The sequence below is a fragment of the Myotis nattereri genome (genome assembly GCF_964212035.1).
Source record: "Myotis nattereri genome assembly, chromosome: 10".
NCBI classification, from domain to species: Eukaryota; Metazoa; Chordata; class Mammalia; order Chiroptera; family Vespertilionidae; genus Myotis; species Myotis nattereri.
In genome coordinates, this window is record NC_138085.1 from 64814338 (window position 1) to 64828581 (window position 14244).

The following is a 14244-nucleotide window of genomic DNA, read 5'->3' on the forward strand; positions in this document are numbered from 1 at the left end:
TCAATCAGCTGCCTCCTGCACACCCCCCACTGGGGATGTGCCCGCAACCAAGGTACATGCCCTTGACCGGAATCAAACCCGGGACCCTTCAGTCCGCAGGCTGATGCTCTATCCACTGAGCCAAACCGGTTAGGGCAACAAAGCCCATTTTAAAAGGTAAAGAACAGCTCCAGAAAACTTATCTTCTAAATTTATTCTGCTTTCCTTAGAGCTTTTATTTGTTCTTTTAAGAACAACTTAGGGCACATTATTTTTCCTGTTTCACACTCTCTATATGTTATCAAAAACTACTTAGCAGGGACAAGTCACAGGCATAATTTAATTATCTATTTAAGGGTTCTCAGTTTAATCATTACATTTGTGCCCAGACTCACTGATATAGTAGTAACTTTGTATTTTGTAGTTTCTTATCTTTTTAACCTCAGTTCACTTGTAGCCAAGTCAATACACATCAAAGGGAAAAATATAAAGTATTCTAATCTTAGACAAGACTCCTGTTTCTTCCCCTCCCCCCCCCCAAACAGGAAAACAAATCCATTTTATTTATTTTCAGTAAGTTTAAATCCTTGAGGGGTACAGCATTACACGGATTCTGGGTCGAGTAGCCTTAGCAGGAAGGTTGCTTTGGAATTTAGCATGAACCATTCCACTGTTTCCATGAGCTCGAGTTACCTTTCCCCAGATGATTCTGGTTTTGTTTGGTTTGCCACCAGGAGTCACCGTGTTGTTCTTTGCTTTGTACACATAAGCACATCTCTTGCCTAGATAGAACTCTGTTTCATCTCGAGCATAAACACCTTCAATTTTAAGAAGAGCTGTGTGCTCCCGCTGGTTCTGGAGACCCCGCTTATAGCCAGCAAACGTGGCCTTGGACCACAGCCTTCCAGACATATTTGTCCTCATAGAAATCCTATTCCCCGCAGGCCCCTCAAGTTCAGCAGCAGCGCTTCCGCTCACCTCCACAGGGTCCAAGATGGAAAAAGGAAGGCAAGGCCAAGACTCCTGTTTCTTTAGGAGTCATATGTAGAGTTCATGTTCCTAGAGTCATTTATAGACCTTAGTAATGTCTAGTCAATAGTCCCAATTATATAAGTGATACTAAACTATTCTTTGATTGCTCTGTTAGTGAGTGCAAATTTCTAGGAGTTATTAGCTATAGGTAATAAGTCAGTATAGGTTTAGAAGATAGATGAAGCTGAACTACTTTTATTCTACTTAGCTTTCTGTCTTTTCTCGTCGCATATGATTGCTTCTTTGGTTAACTGGCACTTGTAAGTTCTCATTTTAGAACTTACTTGTTTTGACATACAGGTGTGGGAAAACCACACAGATTCCACAGTTCATATTGGATGAGTCTCTGAACGGACCACCGGAGAAGGTGGCTAACATCATCTGCACCCAACCCCGACGAATCTCTGCCATCTCTGTCGCTGAGCGTGTCGCTAAAGAGCGAGCAGAAAGGGTGGGTCTGACTGTGGGATACCAGATCCGCTTGGAGAGTGTCAAGGTTTGTATGTTCTGCTTCTTCCTTGATAACAGAAATTTAGTTTTCATGTATAAAGAATTCTTGGTGTTTGGAGATTAATAGAAAATTTGGGATATACTTCAGAAGTCCTTTTGGAAATGTTTTGGTATAAAAACTTTTATTGGTATACTTAACTTCCTCTATAAAGACCTTTTATTGTTATTTTTAAATATATCTTTATTGACTTCAGAGAGGAAGGGAGAGGGGGGGAGAGAGAAGGAAATATCGATGAGAGAGACTCATTGATTGGCTTCCTCCTGCACGCCCCACACTTGGGATTGAGCCTGAAACCCGGGCATGTGCCTTCATCGGGAATCAAACCAAGACCTTTTGGTTCATAGCTCGATGCTCAACCACTGAGCCACGCTGGCAGGGCAAAGACCTTTTATTCTTTATTGGCAGAAGTGGTCTAGGGAATTAATCCATTTGTTGAATAAGGAATGGACAAATTCAGAATTGATTTTATCACTCACTATTGTTTTTATGTTTAATAATATTTTCTAAATGCTTTTTATGAGTCCTAAACTTAAACTTTTTTTGTTTTTGTTAATCCTCACCCGAGGATATTTTTCCATTGATTTTTTTTTTTAATCCTCACCCGAGGATATTTTTCCGTTGATTTTTAGAGTGGAAGAAACATCGATGTGAAAAAAACATCAATTGCTTGCCTCCTGCATGAGCCCTGACCAGGGCCCAGGCCGGGGAGGAGCCTGCAACTGAGGTACATGCCCTTGACCAGAATTGAACCCGGGATCCTTCAGTCCAACAGGCTGACGCTCTGTCCACTGAGCCAAACTGGCTAGGGCTCCCATTGATTTTTTTTAACCACTGAGCCACACCAGCCAGGGCCTAAAGTTAAAATTTTGATATGAGGTAGAAAAGCTTTTATTGTCACCAGCAAGAAACTGCACTTAGTATGGTTTCATATTAAATGAAATTGCTATTGTTTTCAATATTTTTTACCCCTATCCATTCACAATGTCTTTGCCAGTTAAAATGTTTCCTTTTCAAAAATTTCATGAATGCTTTCTCTGCCCTTTTGCATGCCAGTCCTCAGCCACCAGGCTGCTATACTGCACCACAGGAGTGCTGCTGAGAAGGCTTGAAGGAGACACAGCCCTACAAGGAGTCACCCATATCATTGTTGATGAAGTCCATGAGAGGACAGAAGAAAGGTAAACAAAGGCTTTCCAAATGCATACATACCCACACAATATATGAAGACATGGCTGAAAGCATTTTATTCTGCTTCCAATTCAGTTTCTTAGCGTGAGTAAAGGTAACTTGGCAAGAGAAGGCCCAAGTCATAGAACAGGAACTGCTTTTCTGGCCCCAGGGTCAATAATACTAAAAATGCTAGGAGAGCACATGTTCATCACTAAAAGAGTCACCCTATTGTCCTGGCCGGTATGGCTCAGTTGGTTGGCCGCTGTCCCGTGCATCGAAAGGTTGCCAGTTCAATTCCTGGTCAGGGAGCATGCCTGGCTTGTGGTCTCGATCCCTAGTCGGGGCGTGCAGGAGGCATCCGACCAATGTTCACATTGATGCTTTTCTCTCTCCCTTCCTCTTTCTCTAAAAAATCAATTAAAAATTAGAAAGAAAAAAAAAGAGTCATCCTGTTACGTGGACATTATGTAACACCCTCCTGGTGTCATGCTGAGCTGAGCATTGTACTTAGCAGAAATAACAGATGTAAAGCATGCAGCAGCTGATGGACTTCGTTTGGTCAGTCATTCTGTCCTGACATCCATTTAGATGTTATAGTGAACAAATGTATATGGCTCTCCTTCATCTCTTATGGTCTGGTAGGAAAAGCAAATAATGAACAAGCAAGCAAACAAATAAATAATTACAAATTGGAATAAGTACTATGAAGGAATAAACAGGAAGCTGTGTTCGGGGGACAGACCAAGAAGATAGCCAGATATCATATGTCTGGAGAGACCACATTTAAATTAAAGCCTAAAGTATGAGGAGTCCTATGTGACAAGGGGGCAAGGCCAGCATTTGAAAAGACTTCAGTGGGATGGGCTTCAGTGGACTCCAAAAACTGGTGGAAAACCAGTGCAGCTGGTGTGTAGTGAATAAGAGGGAGAGTAGTAGGAAGTGAGTGGTGGGGTACAGATCATGTTACATAGGGCCTTGTTAGTGAGGACATTGATGTCATTGAAGGATTGTGAGCAGAAGGGTAGCACAATCAGATTTACATTTGAACAGAATTATTGGTCTGCTGTATTGAGACTAGATTTCAAGGGGCAAGGGCTGGAGCAGGGAGAACAGTTAGGATATTGCTATTCTACAGAAAATATTGTTCTACAACTTGAGCTTTATTTACTGGCATTGCCATAGAGATGCTTTCATGTCAGTATCTAGAACTGTACCTTATTCCTTTTATCTGCCCCATGCTATTCTACCGAATGGATGATATTGTTACATTAACTGTTTCTTGGTTGGTGGACATTCAGGTAGTTTCCATTGTTTTACTACTATGAACAATGCCATAATGAATGTCTTTGTATATGCGTGTCTCTTTATGTACATGCAGATATCAAGAAATAGAATTATCAAATGCAATGATAAATCCTACTGGTATTCTAATTGGTACTACACTAAATTTAGTTTATTTGGGGAGAAATTGATATATTTCTGTTTGTTTGTTTGTTAATCCTCACCAGAGGATACTTTTCCTATTGATTTTTCTTTTTTTAGAGAGAGTGGAAAGGAGGGGGAGAGACAGAGAGAAAAACATCAATGTGAGAGGGACACATCAACTGGTTGCCTCCTGCACGCACCCCAACCAAGGCCAGGGATCGAACCTGCAACTGAGGTACATGCCCTTGGCCAGGAATTGAACCTGTGACCCTTCGGTCCAAAGGCTGATGGTCTAACCCAGGGGTGGGCAAACTTTTTGACTTGAGGGCCACAATGGGTTCTTAAACTGGACCGGAGGGCTGGAACAAAAGCATGGATGGAGTGTTTGTGTGAACTAATATAAAATCAAAGTAAACATCATTACATAAAAGGGTACGGTCTTTTTTTTTTTAGTTTTATTCATTTCAAACGGGCTGGATCCGGCCCGCAGGCCGTAGTTTGCCCATGGCTGGTCTAACCACTGAACAAAACCAACTAGGACTGATACCTTTTTGATATTAAGTCTTCACATCTGGGAATATGACACATCTTTGTATAAACATTATAATTGTTTTCACATAGGTCTTAAACATTCCTTGCTCAAAATAGATCAAAAGTTATTAATTTTCATTCATTGAATTTGATCCTCAGGTGTTTCTTTTATTTCCTCTAGTGACTTCTTGCTGCTAGTTTTGAAGGACATTGTGTTGCAGAGACCAACGCTCCAAGTTATTCTGATGAGTGCAACTTTAAATGCTGAGCTCTTCTCAGAGTATTTCAGTTCCTGCCCAGTTATTACTATACCAGGTGACTAAAATACATCATTAAATATATATTCTTCTAATAAGCAAATGAAATTATTTTAAAGCTAAATTGAGACATAAATTTATAGGTATTTACTCCTCTTTCTAGAGAAGAAGTGATTAGTTTGTAACAAAATTATAAGCACGTAACAAAATTAATAAAGAGGCTACATTATGTCCATTTTCTGGGAGATTTTAATTTTATATGTGCTGTTTTGAAAAGTCCAGGTTACTAGTGTTTCTTGCATTTCATTGTGTTTAATCTAAAAATGTGAATTTATAAGGGTATTCTGTCAGAAAGGAGAAAGTTGTTTCTGTGAAGTGCATATTCGCTCATTGCTGGATTCTGCTAAATTTCTAGATATTGGTCCATTCTGAGAAATAGTGAAGTTGGGTAGCTTGTGTCTTCTTATGGTGCTTTCACGGTTTCATTGCGGATTAATTTATCACCTACAACTCCTGTTTATCCTCCTGCAGTTGATTGCGAAGGAACAATTGGGAAGCACTGACTAATGAGTATTAGTTTGTTCTAGTTACAGACAATTTTGACAGTAGATTTAAAGAAGAAATTCTATGGGGGCCAATGGGAGAAAAAGGGGACATATGTAATACTTGCAACAATAAAGAATTATTTAAAAAATGAAATAAACACTGACTTTAAAACCATTAAAAAAAATAAAAATAAAGAAGAAATTATATGCTTGATCTCGAGTACAGTTGTTAAATCTTTTATTTTTTTTAGTATATTTTATTGATTTTTTACAGAGAGGAAGGGAGAGAGAGAGTTAGAAACATCGATGAGAGAGAAACATCAATCAGCTGCCTCCTGCACATCTCCCATTAGGGATGTGCCTGCAACCCAGGTACATGCCCTTGACCAGAATCGAACCTGGGACCCTTCAGTCCGCAGGCCGACGCTCTATCCACTGAGCCAAACCGGCTTCGGCGGGTTGTTAAATCTTTAAAGGTCCCTGTGGGGGAGCAGGGGAGGATAGGAAAAGCATAACAAATGGTTTTTAAAAGGCAAAAGGTTTATTAGCAAATAATCATCTTTTCACCTTTACACTTCTTCTTCACAAAACTGGAATCTTACCCCTTCCAATTTCTATCATCAAAAGTTCTTTTTTCCCTGGGGACGGGGTGGAGGGCTCATTGGGGGTGGGGGACATCTTTCAACAATAAAGATAAATTTTAAAAATAATTAAAAAATAAGAAATTTTTAAAACTTTTTTTAATACTTTTAAGACCACAAAACAAATAGTACGTTATTGTGCTAAGCTTTGTTTTAAGAGAATTTTGCATATATAAACTATTTCAGGATAGCTCAACAGGTATTCTGAGGCTTTCCTATTTTATTTTACTTATTGTCTATTTTGTTTTTCAAGGTCGTACTTTTCCTGTTGATCAGTTTTTTCTGGAAGATGCAATTGCTGTGACAAGGTAAGGAAGACATTAATTAAGGTTTGGTGAAAGTCTTTGAAAACAGAATTACTATTTTACCTCAGAGTATTGGGATACTAATACATGTGTTCATATTTTCTTCTAATATTTCTATTTGAGGATTTTGTTTTTCCCTTTCTTTCAGCAAATATTTATTATACAGATTATTTGCAATTTGCAGGTAGTATATTAGGAGTAATGACTCTTGAGCCCTAATGCAAACTATGGACTTTAGGTGATCATAATGTGTCCATGTAGATTCATCAGTTGTAACAAATGTATATTCTGGTGGGGGATGCTAACAGTGGGGGAGGCTATGCATGTTTTGGGGAGACAGGGTATACGGGAAATCTCTGTGCCTTCTGCTCAATATTGTTTTGAACCTAAAAATTGTCTATTTTTTAAAATGATGAAGGACCAAAATGTATGGAGAATGTAACATGGAGAGAAAAAAAGTACTGATTCTTCAGACAGACTGCCAGTATTTAAGTCCCTCTGCTTACTAACTATAACATTAGTGAGTAGCTTAATCTCTCTATAACTCAGTTTAATTATATAAAAAATGGGTGCATTAATGGTAGCTGCTTCACAGGGTTGTTGTGAAGATTAAATAATGAATTAATGCTTGGAGTTAATAGTTGCAAAGTGCTTAGACTGTGCCTGGTAGGTACATAGCAATTGTTTGTAAATGTTAGCTGTTATTATCATCATTCTACCCTCAAGAAGTTGCAGTATAGTTTGCGTATTAGGATGTCCATATAATGTTAGTGCAGGGTGGAAAACGGTAATGTCCACTGGGTACAGACTTCTCTCCTTTGTAAGCCCTGCATCCTCTTCCTACTCTTTAACCCTGAAGATTCCTCAGGGCTTTATCCTGGCACTGTTTCTTCTCACTATTAAACTCTTCCTTAGCTCTCGTAGACTTGTGTGGTTCCAGTTGTCACCTGTACGCCAGGAACTCCCAGACCAGTATCTTTACTCCCAACGCCTGAGCTCCAGAATAAAAACACCCTGATGTCTGGCACCTTACACTCAACTCAGAATTTTTCTCCTCCCTGCTCCTTTCCTTCCTAATAAACCTCCCTGTTAATTCTCTATTTATTTCATGGACCATATTCTCAAACCAAAAGTCCAAAAACTGTCTCTCAAACTTTAGTGTGCAGCAAACATACTTAAAACTGTTGTTTTCTGGGCCCTATTCCACTTCTATTGAATGTGAATCTCTGGGCAAAACATCTTTCAACTAGTTTACCTGCCTCTATTCTCTCACTTTTTCAAATTCACTGCCTCCAGAATTATCTTCAGATAGAGCCAAGAGTGTTCCAGTGTGTTCCCCACCAGACATAGGGCTGAGCCAGCAGAATCCTGGACTGGTGGAAGAATGGCACCACAATTAGAAGCAGCAACATTCTGCTGAACGAGCGCATAAAACCGGTGAATGTTTTCGTTCACCAGCAGACCCACATACACACAGATACATTCCTTTGTCTTCCTCCCTCAGGTACGTGATACCAGATGGGAGCCCATATATGCGCTCCATGAAACAGATGTCAAAGGAGAAGCTTAAAGCAAGGCGCAGCAGAACTGCGTTTGAAGAAGTAGAGGAAGACCTGAGGCTTTCCCTTCACCTCCAGGATCAGGATTCTGTCAGAGATGCAGTGCCAGATCAGCAGTTAGATTTTAAGCAGCTCCTGGCCCGCTATAAAGGTACTGTGCTTCCGGCGGGGATAGGGCAGTTGTGCCAAGGGTAGCTACAGTGGGCCCTTGAAAACACCAGTGGGAACTGTGCGAGGCCACTTATAGACATGTCTTTTAAATAAATGTGATAAATGTAATTTTTCTCTTCCTTATGATTTTCTGAGTAACATTTTCTTTCCTCTAACTTTATTGTGAGAATACAGTATATAATACACATGACATTCAAAATAGTGTTATTGGCTGTTGATGTTATCGGTTAGGCTTCTGGTCAAGAGAGGCTATTAGTAGTTCATTCCTAGGGGAGTCAGCAGTTGCATTGATTCGACTGCGCAGGGTATTGGCACTCCTAACCCCCATGTTGTTCAAGGGTCAGCTGTAGTTTTATTCCCGCACCATGATCCTGAAGGAGAAAGATGGAGCTCTTGTTTTATAGTTACATTGCCTTTAATTCATCAGAACAATTTGTGCACGGGCGGGCAGGGCGGGGGGTGGGACCCTCAGCCCAGCCTGCACCCTCTCCAATCTGGGACCCCTCACAGGATGTCCGACTGCCCAGTGAGATCAGGCCTAAACAGGCAGTCGGACATCCCTCTCACAATCTGGGACTGCTTTCTCCCAACAGCTCGCCTGCCTGCCTGATTGCCCCTAACCACTCCCCTGCCAGCCTGATCGACGCCTAACTGCTCCCCTGCCAGCCTGATTGCTCCCAGCTGCCCTCCCCTGCTGGCCTGGTCATCCCCAACTGCCCTCCCCTGGAGGCCTGGTCCCCCCCAACTGCCCTCCCCTGCTGGCCATCTTTGACCACATGGGGTGGCCATCTTGTGTGTTGGAGTGATGGTCAATTTTCATATTACCTCTTTATTAGATACTAGAGGCCCGTGCACTCGGGGGTAGGGGGTACCTCAGCCTGGCCTGTGCCCTTTCACAGTCTGGGACCCCTCGGGGGTGACCACTTGCTGGCTTAGGCCTGCTCCCTGGGGGATTGGGCCAGGATGGCAATCAGACATCCCTCTGGCAGCCCAGCAGCCCTCGGGGGATGTCCACTTGCTAGCAGGGAGCAGGCCTAAGCTGCAGTCAGACATCCTTAGTGCTGCTGAGGAGGCAGGAGAGGCTCCCACCACCGCCGCTGTACTGGCAGCCATCAGCCTGGCTTGTGGCTGAGCAGAGCTCTTCCATGTGAGAGCTCACTGACCACCAGAGGGCAGCTCCTGCATTGAGCGTCTGCCCCCTGGTGGTCAGTGTGTGTCATAGTGACCAGTCATTCCCAGTCTTTCTGCTGTTAGGGTCAGTTTGCATATTACCCGTTTACTATATAGGATAGAGGCCTGTTGCACAGGCGGGGGCCGGCTGGTTTGCCCTGAATGGTGTCCCAGATCAGGGTGGGGGTCCCGCTTGGGTGCCTGGCCAGCCTGGATGACGGGGTAATGGCTGTTTGCAGCTGGTCACACCCCCTTCAGGGTAGGGGTCCCCACTGGTGTGCCTGGCCAGTCTGGGTGAGGGGCTGAGGTCCGTTTTCAGGCTGGCGGGCAACTGAAGCTCCCAGCCTCTCCTTTTTTTCTGTTTTTTTTTGTTTTTGTTTTTGTTTTTTTTATTCTGGGATTTATTTACCTTCTATAGCTGTCACTGGAGCTGAGAGCCAGCTCCAGTTCTGAGGCTGTGGTTGGCTGAAAGCAGGTATCTGAGATTGTTTAGCTTCTATAATTGAAACATTGTTGCCATCACTGCCGCTCTTAGCTCTGAGGCCGAAGCTGGCTGAAAGCAGGTTTCTGGAGCTTGTTTAGCTTCTATAATTGCAGCATTGTTTCTTAGAGTGCAGCTCAGAGCCCAGCAGTGGCAGGCAGGGAACGTTGGCTTCCTCCATCACTGGAGCAAGCAAGCCTCCTGTTCGCTTCAGCTGCCTGGCTGATGGCCGCCATCTTGGTTGGCAGTTAATTTGCATATCGCCCTGATTAGCCAATGGGAAGCGTGTCGGAGGCATGGTTAATTACCATGTTTGTCTATTATTAGATAGGAAGATATTTACCAGTGGGTTTTTCCTAAAAGAAATGTGTTCAGTATAGGAAATTTGGGAGGTAGTAAAGTATAAATTATATTCTTGAGTATTTTGTAATTTTTTATTTTGATATTATTTCAAAATTAAAGTTTGTAGGACTATACAATGACCCTGACTGGTTTGGCTCAGTGGATAGAGCGTCAGCCTGCGGACTGAAGGGTCCCGGGTTCGATTCCGGTCAAGGGCATGTACCTTGGTTGCAGGCACATCCCCAGTGGGAGGTGTGTAGGAGGCAGCTGATCGATGTTTCTCTCTCATCGATGTTTCTAAACCAGCCGTGGGCAAACTACGGCCCGCGGGCCAGATCCGGCCCGTTTGAAATGAATAAAACTATTGAAAAAAAAGACCGTACCCTTTTATGTAATGATGTTTACTTTGAATTTATATTAGTTCACACAAACACTCCATCCATGCTTTTGTTCCGGCCCTCCAGTCCAGTTTAAGAACCCATTGTGACCCTTGAGTCAAAAAGTTTGCCCACCCCTGTTCTAAACTCTATCCCTCTCCCTTCCTCTCTGTAAAAAATCAATAAAATACATATTTTTAAATTAAAAAAAAAAAGAGCCCTGGCTGGTTTGGCTCAGTGGATAGAGCATCAGTCTGCAGACTGAAGGGTCCTGGGTTCGATTCCGGTCAAGGGCACATGCCAGGGTTGCTGGCTCGATCCCGGGAGGCATGTAGGAGGCAGCCAATTGATGTTTCTATCTTTCCCTCTCCTTCTTCCTTTCTCTCTGAAATCAATAAAAATAAAAATTTTTTTAAAAAGACAATGTGTAGACAATGAACTCCTATATCCTTTACCCCATTTCATCAGTTTTTATTATTTTGCTTCATTTGTTTTATCATTTTTTCTATGTACATATTTTTCCCCTGAACCTTTTGAGACTAAGTTGCAGCTATGATGCTGCTTAACCTCTAATATTTCAGTACAGTGGGGCCTTGACTTACGAGTTTAATTCATTCTGTAATGGAGCTCGTAACTCAAATTACTGGTATGTCAAATCAGTTTTCACCATTACAATGACATGTGATGCTGGGCTGATGTTGTGGCGTTCACTGTGACGTTTGCTGCACCAACTAGTGGTGGGGTATCTGAAGCTGGCTCCGTAACCCGAATTTTAGCTCGCAACTCAAAAGCAAAATATCGGCTGAGAGACGACTCGTATCTCGAAAAACTAGTTAGTTGGGACACTCCTAAGTCAAGGCCCCACTGTATGTATTTCCTAAGAATAAGGACATTCTCTTACATAAGCATAGGACATACTCAAAATGAAGGCATTTAACTGATACTAATATTTAATTAACAGTCCATATTCTAATTTGGCCAGATATCTCAACAGTGTCCCTTATTGTTATTTTTTCCTGGTCCAGGATCCAACACAGCATTACATATTGTATTTAGTTGTCATGTGCCTTTAGCTTTTTTATTTTTGTTTTTTATTTTAATCTGAAAAAAATGTCCTTTACTTTTCTTTTATGACCTTGACACATTTGTTTTTTTAGTTTGGGCCAGTTTTGTCGACTGTCCCTCCATTTGGGTTTGTCTAATATTTCCCAATGGTTCAATTAGGTGATGCATTTTTGGTTAGAAAACCACAGAAACAATTTTGAGTCCTTCTCAGTACATCATATCAGGAAACACAATGTTGATTTGTCCTATTGTTAGTGATGTAAACCACTGATCCACACCAGCCGGGCTGATTTTTCTTTTGAAATTTTAGAATTTTCTTTAAGAGTTAGGACTGGAACTTCAGAGGGAAGGTTGGGGAGGGTGGGGGTAAGAGGGAGAGATTAACCAAAGGACTTGTATGCATACATATAAGCCTAACCAATGGACACAGACACCAGGGGAGTGAGGGCATGAGCGGGGGGGTGGGGAGGCAATGGGGGGATAAGGACACATATGTAATACCTTCATCAATAAAGAAAGAAAAGCCGAAACCGGTTTGGCTCGGTGGATAGAGCGTCGGCCTGCGGACTGAGAGGTCCCAGGTTCGATTCCGGTCAGGGGCATGTGCCTGGGTTGTGGGCACTTCCCCAGTGGGGGATGTGCAGGAGGCAGCTGATCGATGTTTCTCTCTCATCGATGTTTCTGACTCTCTATCTCTCTCCCTTCCTCTCTGTAAAAAATCAATAAAACATATTTTAAAAAAAAATAAAAAAAAATAAAGAAAGAAAAGAGTTATGACTGGATCTAAGCAATGCCTTTCTTATTTCAAACATAGAGGTTACCAACGTTCAGAAAGTACTTCTAAGACTTCCTTTCTAAGAAAGAGGGATGGCAGATTTGGGTCAGAAAACCCAGCTTTGCCCCTAGTTTCTGTTGGGTGCTGGGCTGGTTGTTTAGCTTCTCTGAGCCTCCCCGTCCCTGTAAAAAAATACTTGATCTAGTTGATCTCCGTGCTCTTTCACTTTTCAGAAAATTAAATATGTTCCCAAGCTCAATTTTTAAATTTTTTTCTAGTAAAAAAAAAAATCAGTCCTTTAAAGTATATAATTGATTAATAAAAACTGCCAAAATATTTTTAAAAAATGTTTTTCACATCTCTTCCTCTTTGTGCAGTTAGTTAATCCTTTTTCCTTTTTGAAAAGTCTGTTTGGAACCTTGACAACTAGAAATCCTTCCTTGTCTGCCTTCCACACCCAACCACACCCTTATTTATATAGCCTATTTCTTCCTTCCTTTTCATGTTTAACCAACAGAGCCTAGAAAAGCATTGTTTAGAAACTGCTTTTTTGCTTCTTCAAACTTTTGAGCATTCCCTTCCTCAATACCAGTTGCAGTTATTTTGTCCCAATTAGGCTGTACTTAGGGTGATAGACCGTTAGGAGGACCCAAGAGGAAAGGGCAGCAGTCTTCAGGGAGCTATCTCCCCATGATACTTGATTTTCACAGAGCTGGGGCTTATAATGCAACCTCAGGACCTGTATATTTTATTAGGCCTCAAATAAATTAAAAGGAAATTGTCGACCCGTAACCTGAAAGTATGGATAGACTTCAGAGATATTGGTGAAGCCATTGGAATCACATGTATGTTTCAAAGAAGATCATAACTTTTATCATTTTCTCAAGTGAACCAAAAGGTTAAGAGTCTCTGTTGTAAAGATGCTGGTGAAAGTTGTGATTTCTGTCCATTAATTTCCATGGGTTAATGTTACCTGGACAGACTATGACTTGGTTAAATCTGGAAGAGGTTTCTAGAATGTATTTGACTTGGAGTTTTATTTTTAGGACTGAAATTGTCAACAAGTGTGTGGTAGATAAAAGAGGGGAAGGAAGGAGGAAAAGAAGTGGCCTATCTCACCCTAGCCGATTTCGCTCGGTGGATAGTGCGTCCGCCTGCCCATGTGGGAGGCAACCAGTCGTCTCTCTCACATCAGTGTTTCTATTTCTGCCTTTCCCCTTCCCTTCTACTCTCTCTAAAATCAATGAACAGATATCCTCGGGTGAGGATTAACCAAAAGAAAAAAAAAAGTGGCATATCTGGACCTTCCCAGCAGGGTTAGGGGCTTGCTCTTTGGGTCATTGTTCAAGCAGGAAGTTTTTTGAGTAAGCATGTATGTTCTGAGAAACTGAAAGAAACAAAATTCATTTTAGTACAACAAATGTTAACATCTGTGTGGTTAAATCACATCAAGACACTCACCTAGTTCCCAGGCATATATCTTCAATAAGGTATAATTATCCTTCTTTTTTACCTTTCTTTCAGGGGTTAGCAAATCAGTCATCAAAACGATGTCCATCATGGATTTTGAAAAGGTTAATCTTGAATTAATCGAGGCCTTGTTAGAATGGATTGTGGAGGGAAAGCACTCCTACCCCCCAGGTAACTGCTTCTTGTCTCCATTTATGTGTAAGATGGCAAAAGGGAAGGCGCTTACTTTCCGAGATCATGGGCACCTCCCTTCCTGGAGCCCTCACCCCACCCCAGTTATATGTAAAGTTGCTTGTTAGGCTTTTCAGGAAAAATTTTACCTTTTACCTTTTGAGGTTCACCCACTTTTTTTGCTCTTCACTCTTGCTCTCACCAAACAAAAAGATGTTAACAATACAAAGTCCCAAAGGAAGAAAACCGAAAAGAAGGCCTGGATGA

General features: G+C 41.7%; 2 protein-coding genes across 2 annotated transcripts in view; one reads left to right on the top strand and one right to left on the bottom strand.

Moving 5' to 3' along the window:
- DHX57 (DExH-box helicase 57) overlaps nucleotides 1-14244 on the top strand; it is a 48189-nt gene that overhangs the window by 13484 nt on the left and 20461 nt on the right. Inside the window, exons 8-13 of the mRNA XM_081101260.1 lie at nucleotides 1312-1507; nucleotides 2576-2700; nucleotides 4830-4963; nucleotides 6345-6399; nucleotides 7901-8106; nucleotides 13861-13977. Coding sequence (XP_080957386.1) covers nucleotides 1312-1507; nucleotides 2576-2700; nucleotides 4830-4963; nucleotides 6345-6399; nucleotides 7901-8106; nucleotides 13861-13977 — 833 coding nt within the window. The remainder of the gene's footprint in view (nucleotides 1-1311; nucleotides 1508-2575; nucleotides 2701-4829; nucleotides 4964-6344; nucleotides 6400-7900; nucleotides 8107-13860; nucleotides 13978-14244) is intronic.
- Nucleotides 559-891, bottom strand: LOC308526152 (large ribosomal subunit protein eL33-like; the record flags this gene model as incomplete). Its single annotated transcript, XM_081101203.1, has 1 exon — nucleotides 559-891. The coding sequence occupies one exon, from the start codon at nucleotides 889-891 to the stop codon at nucleotides 559-561; it is 333 nt and encodes a 110-aa protein (XP_080957329.1).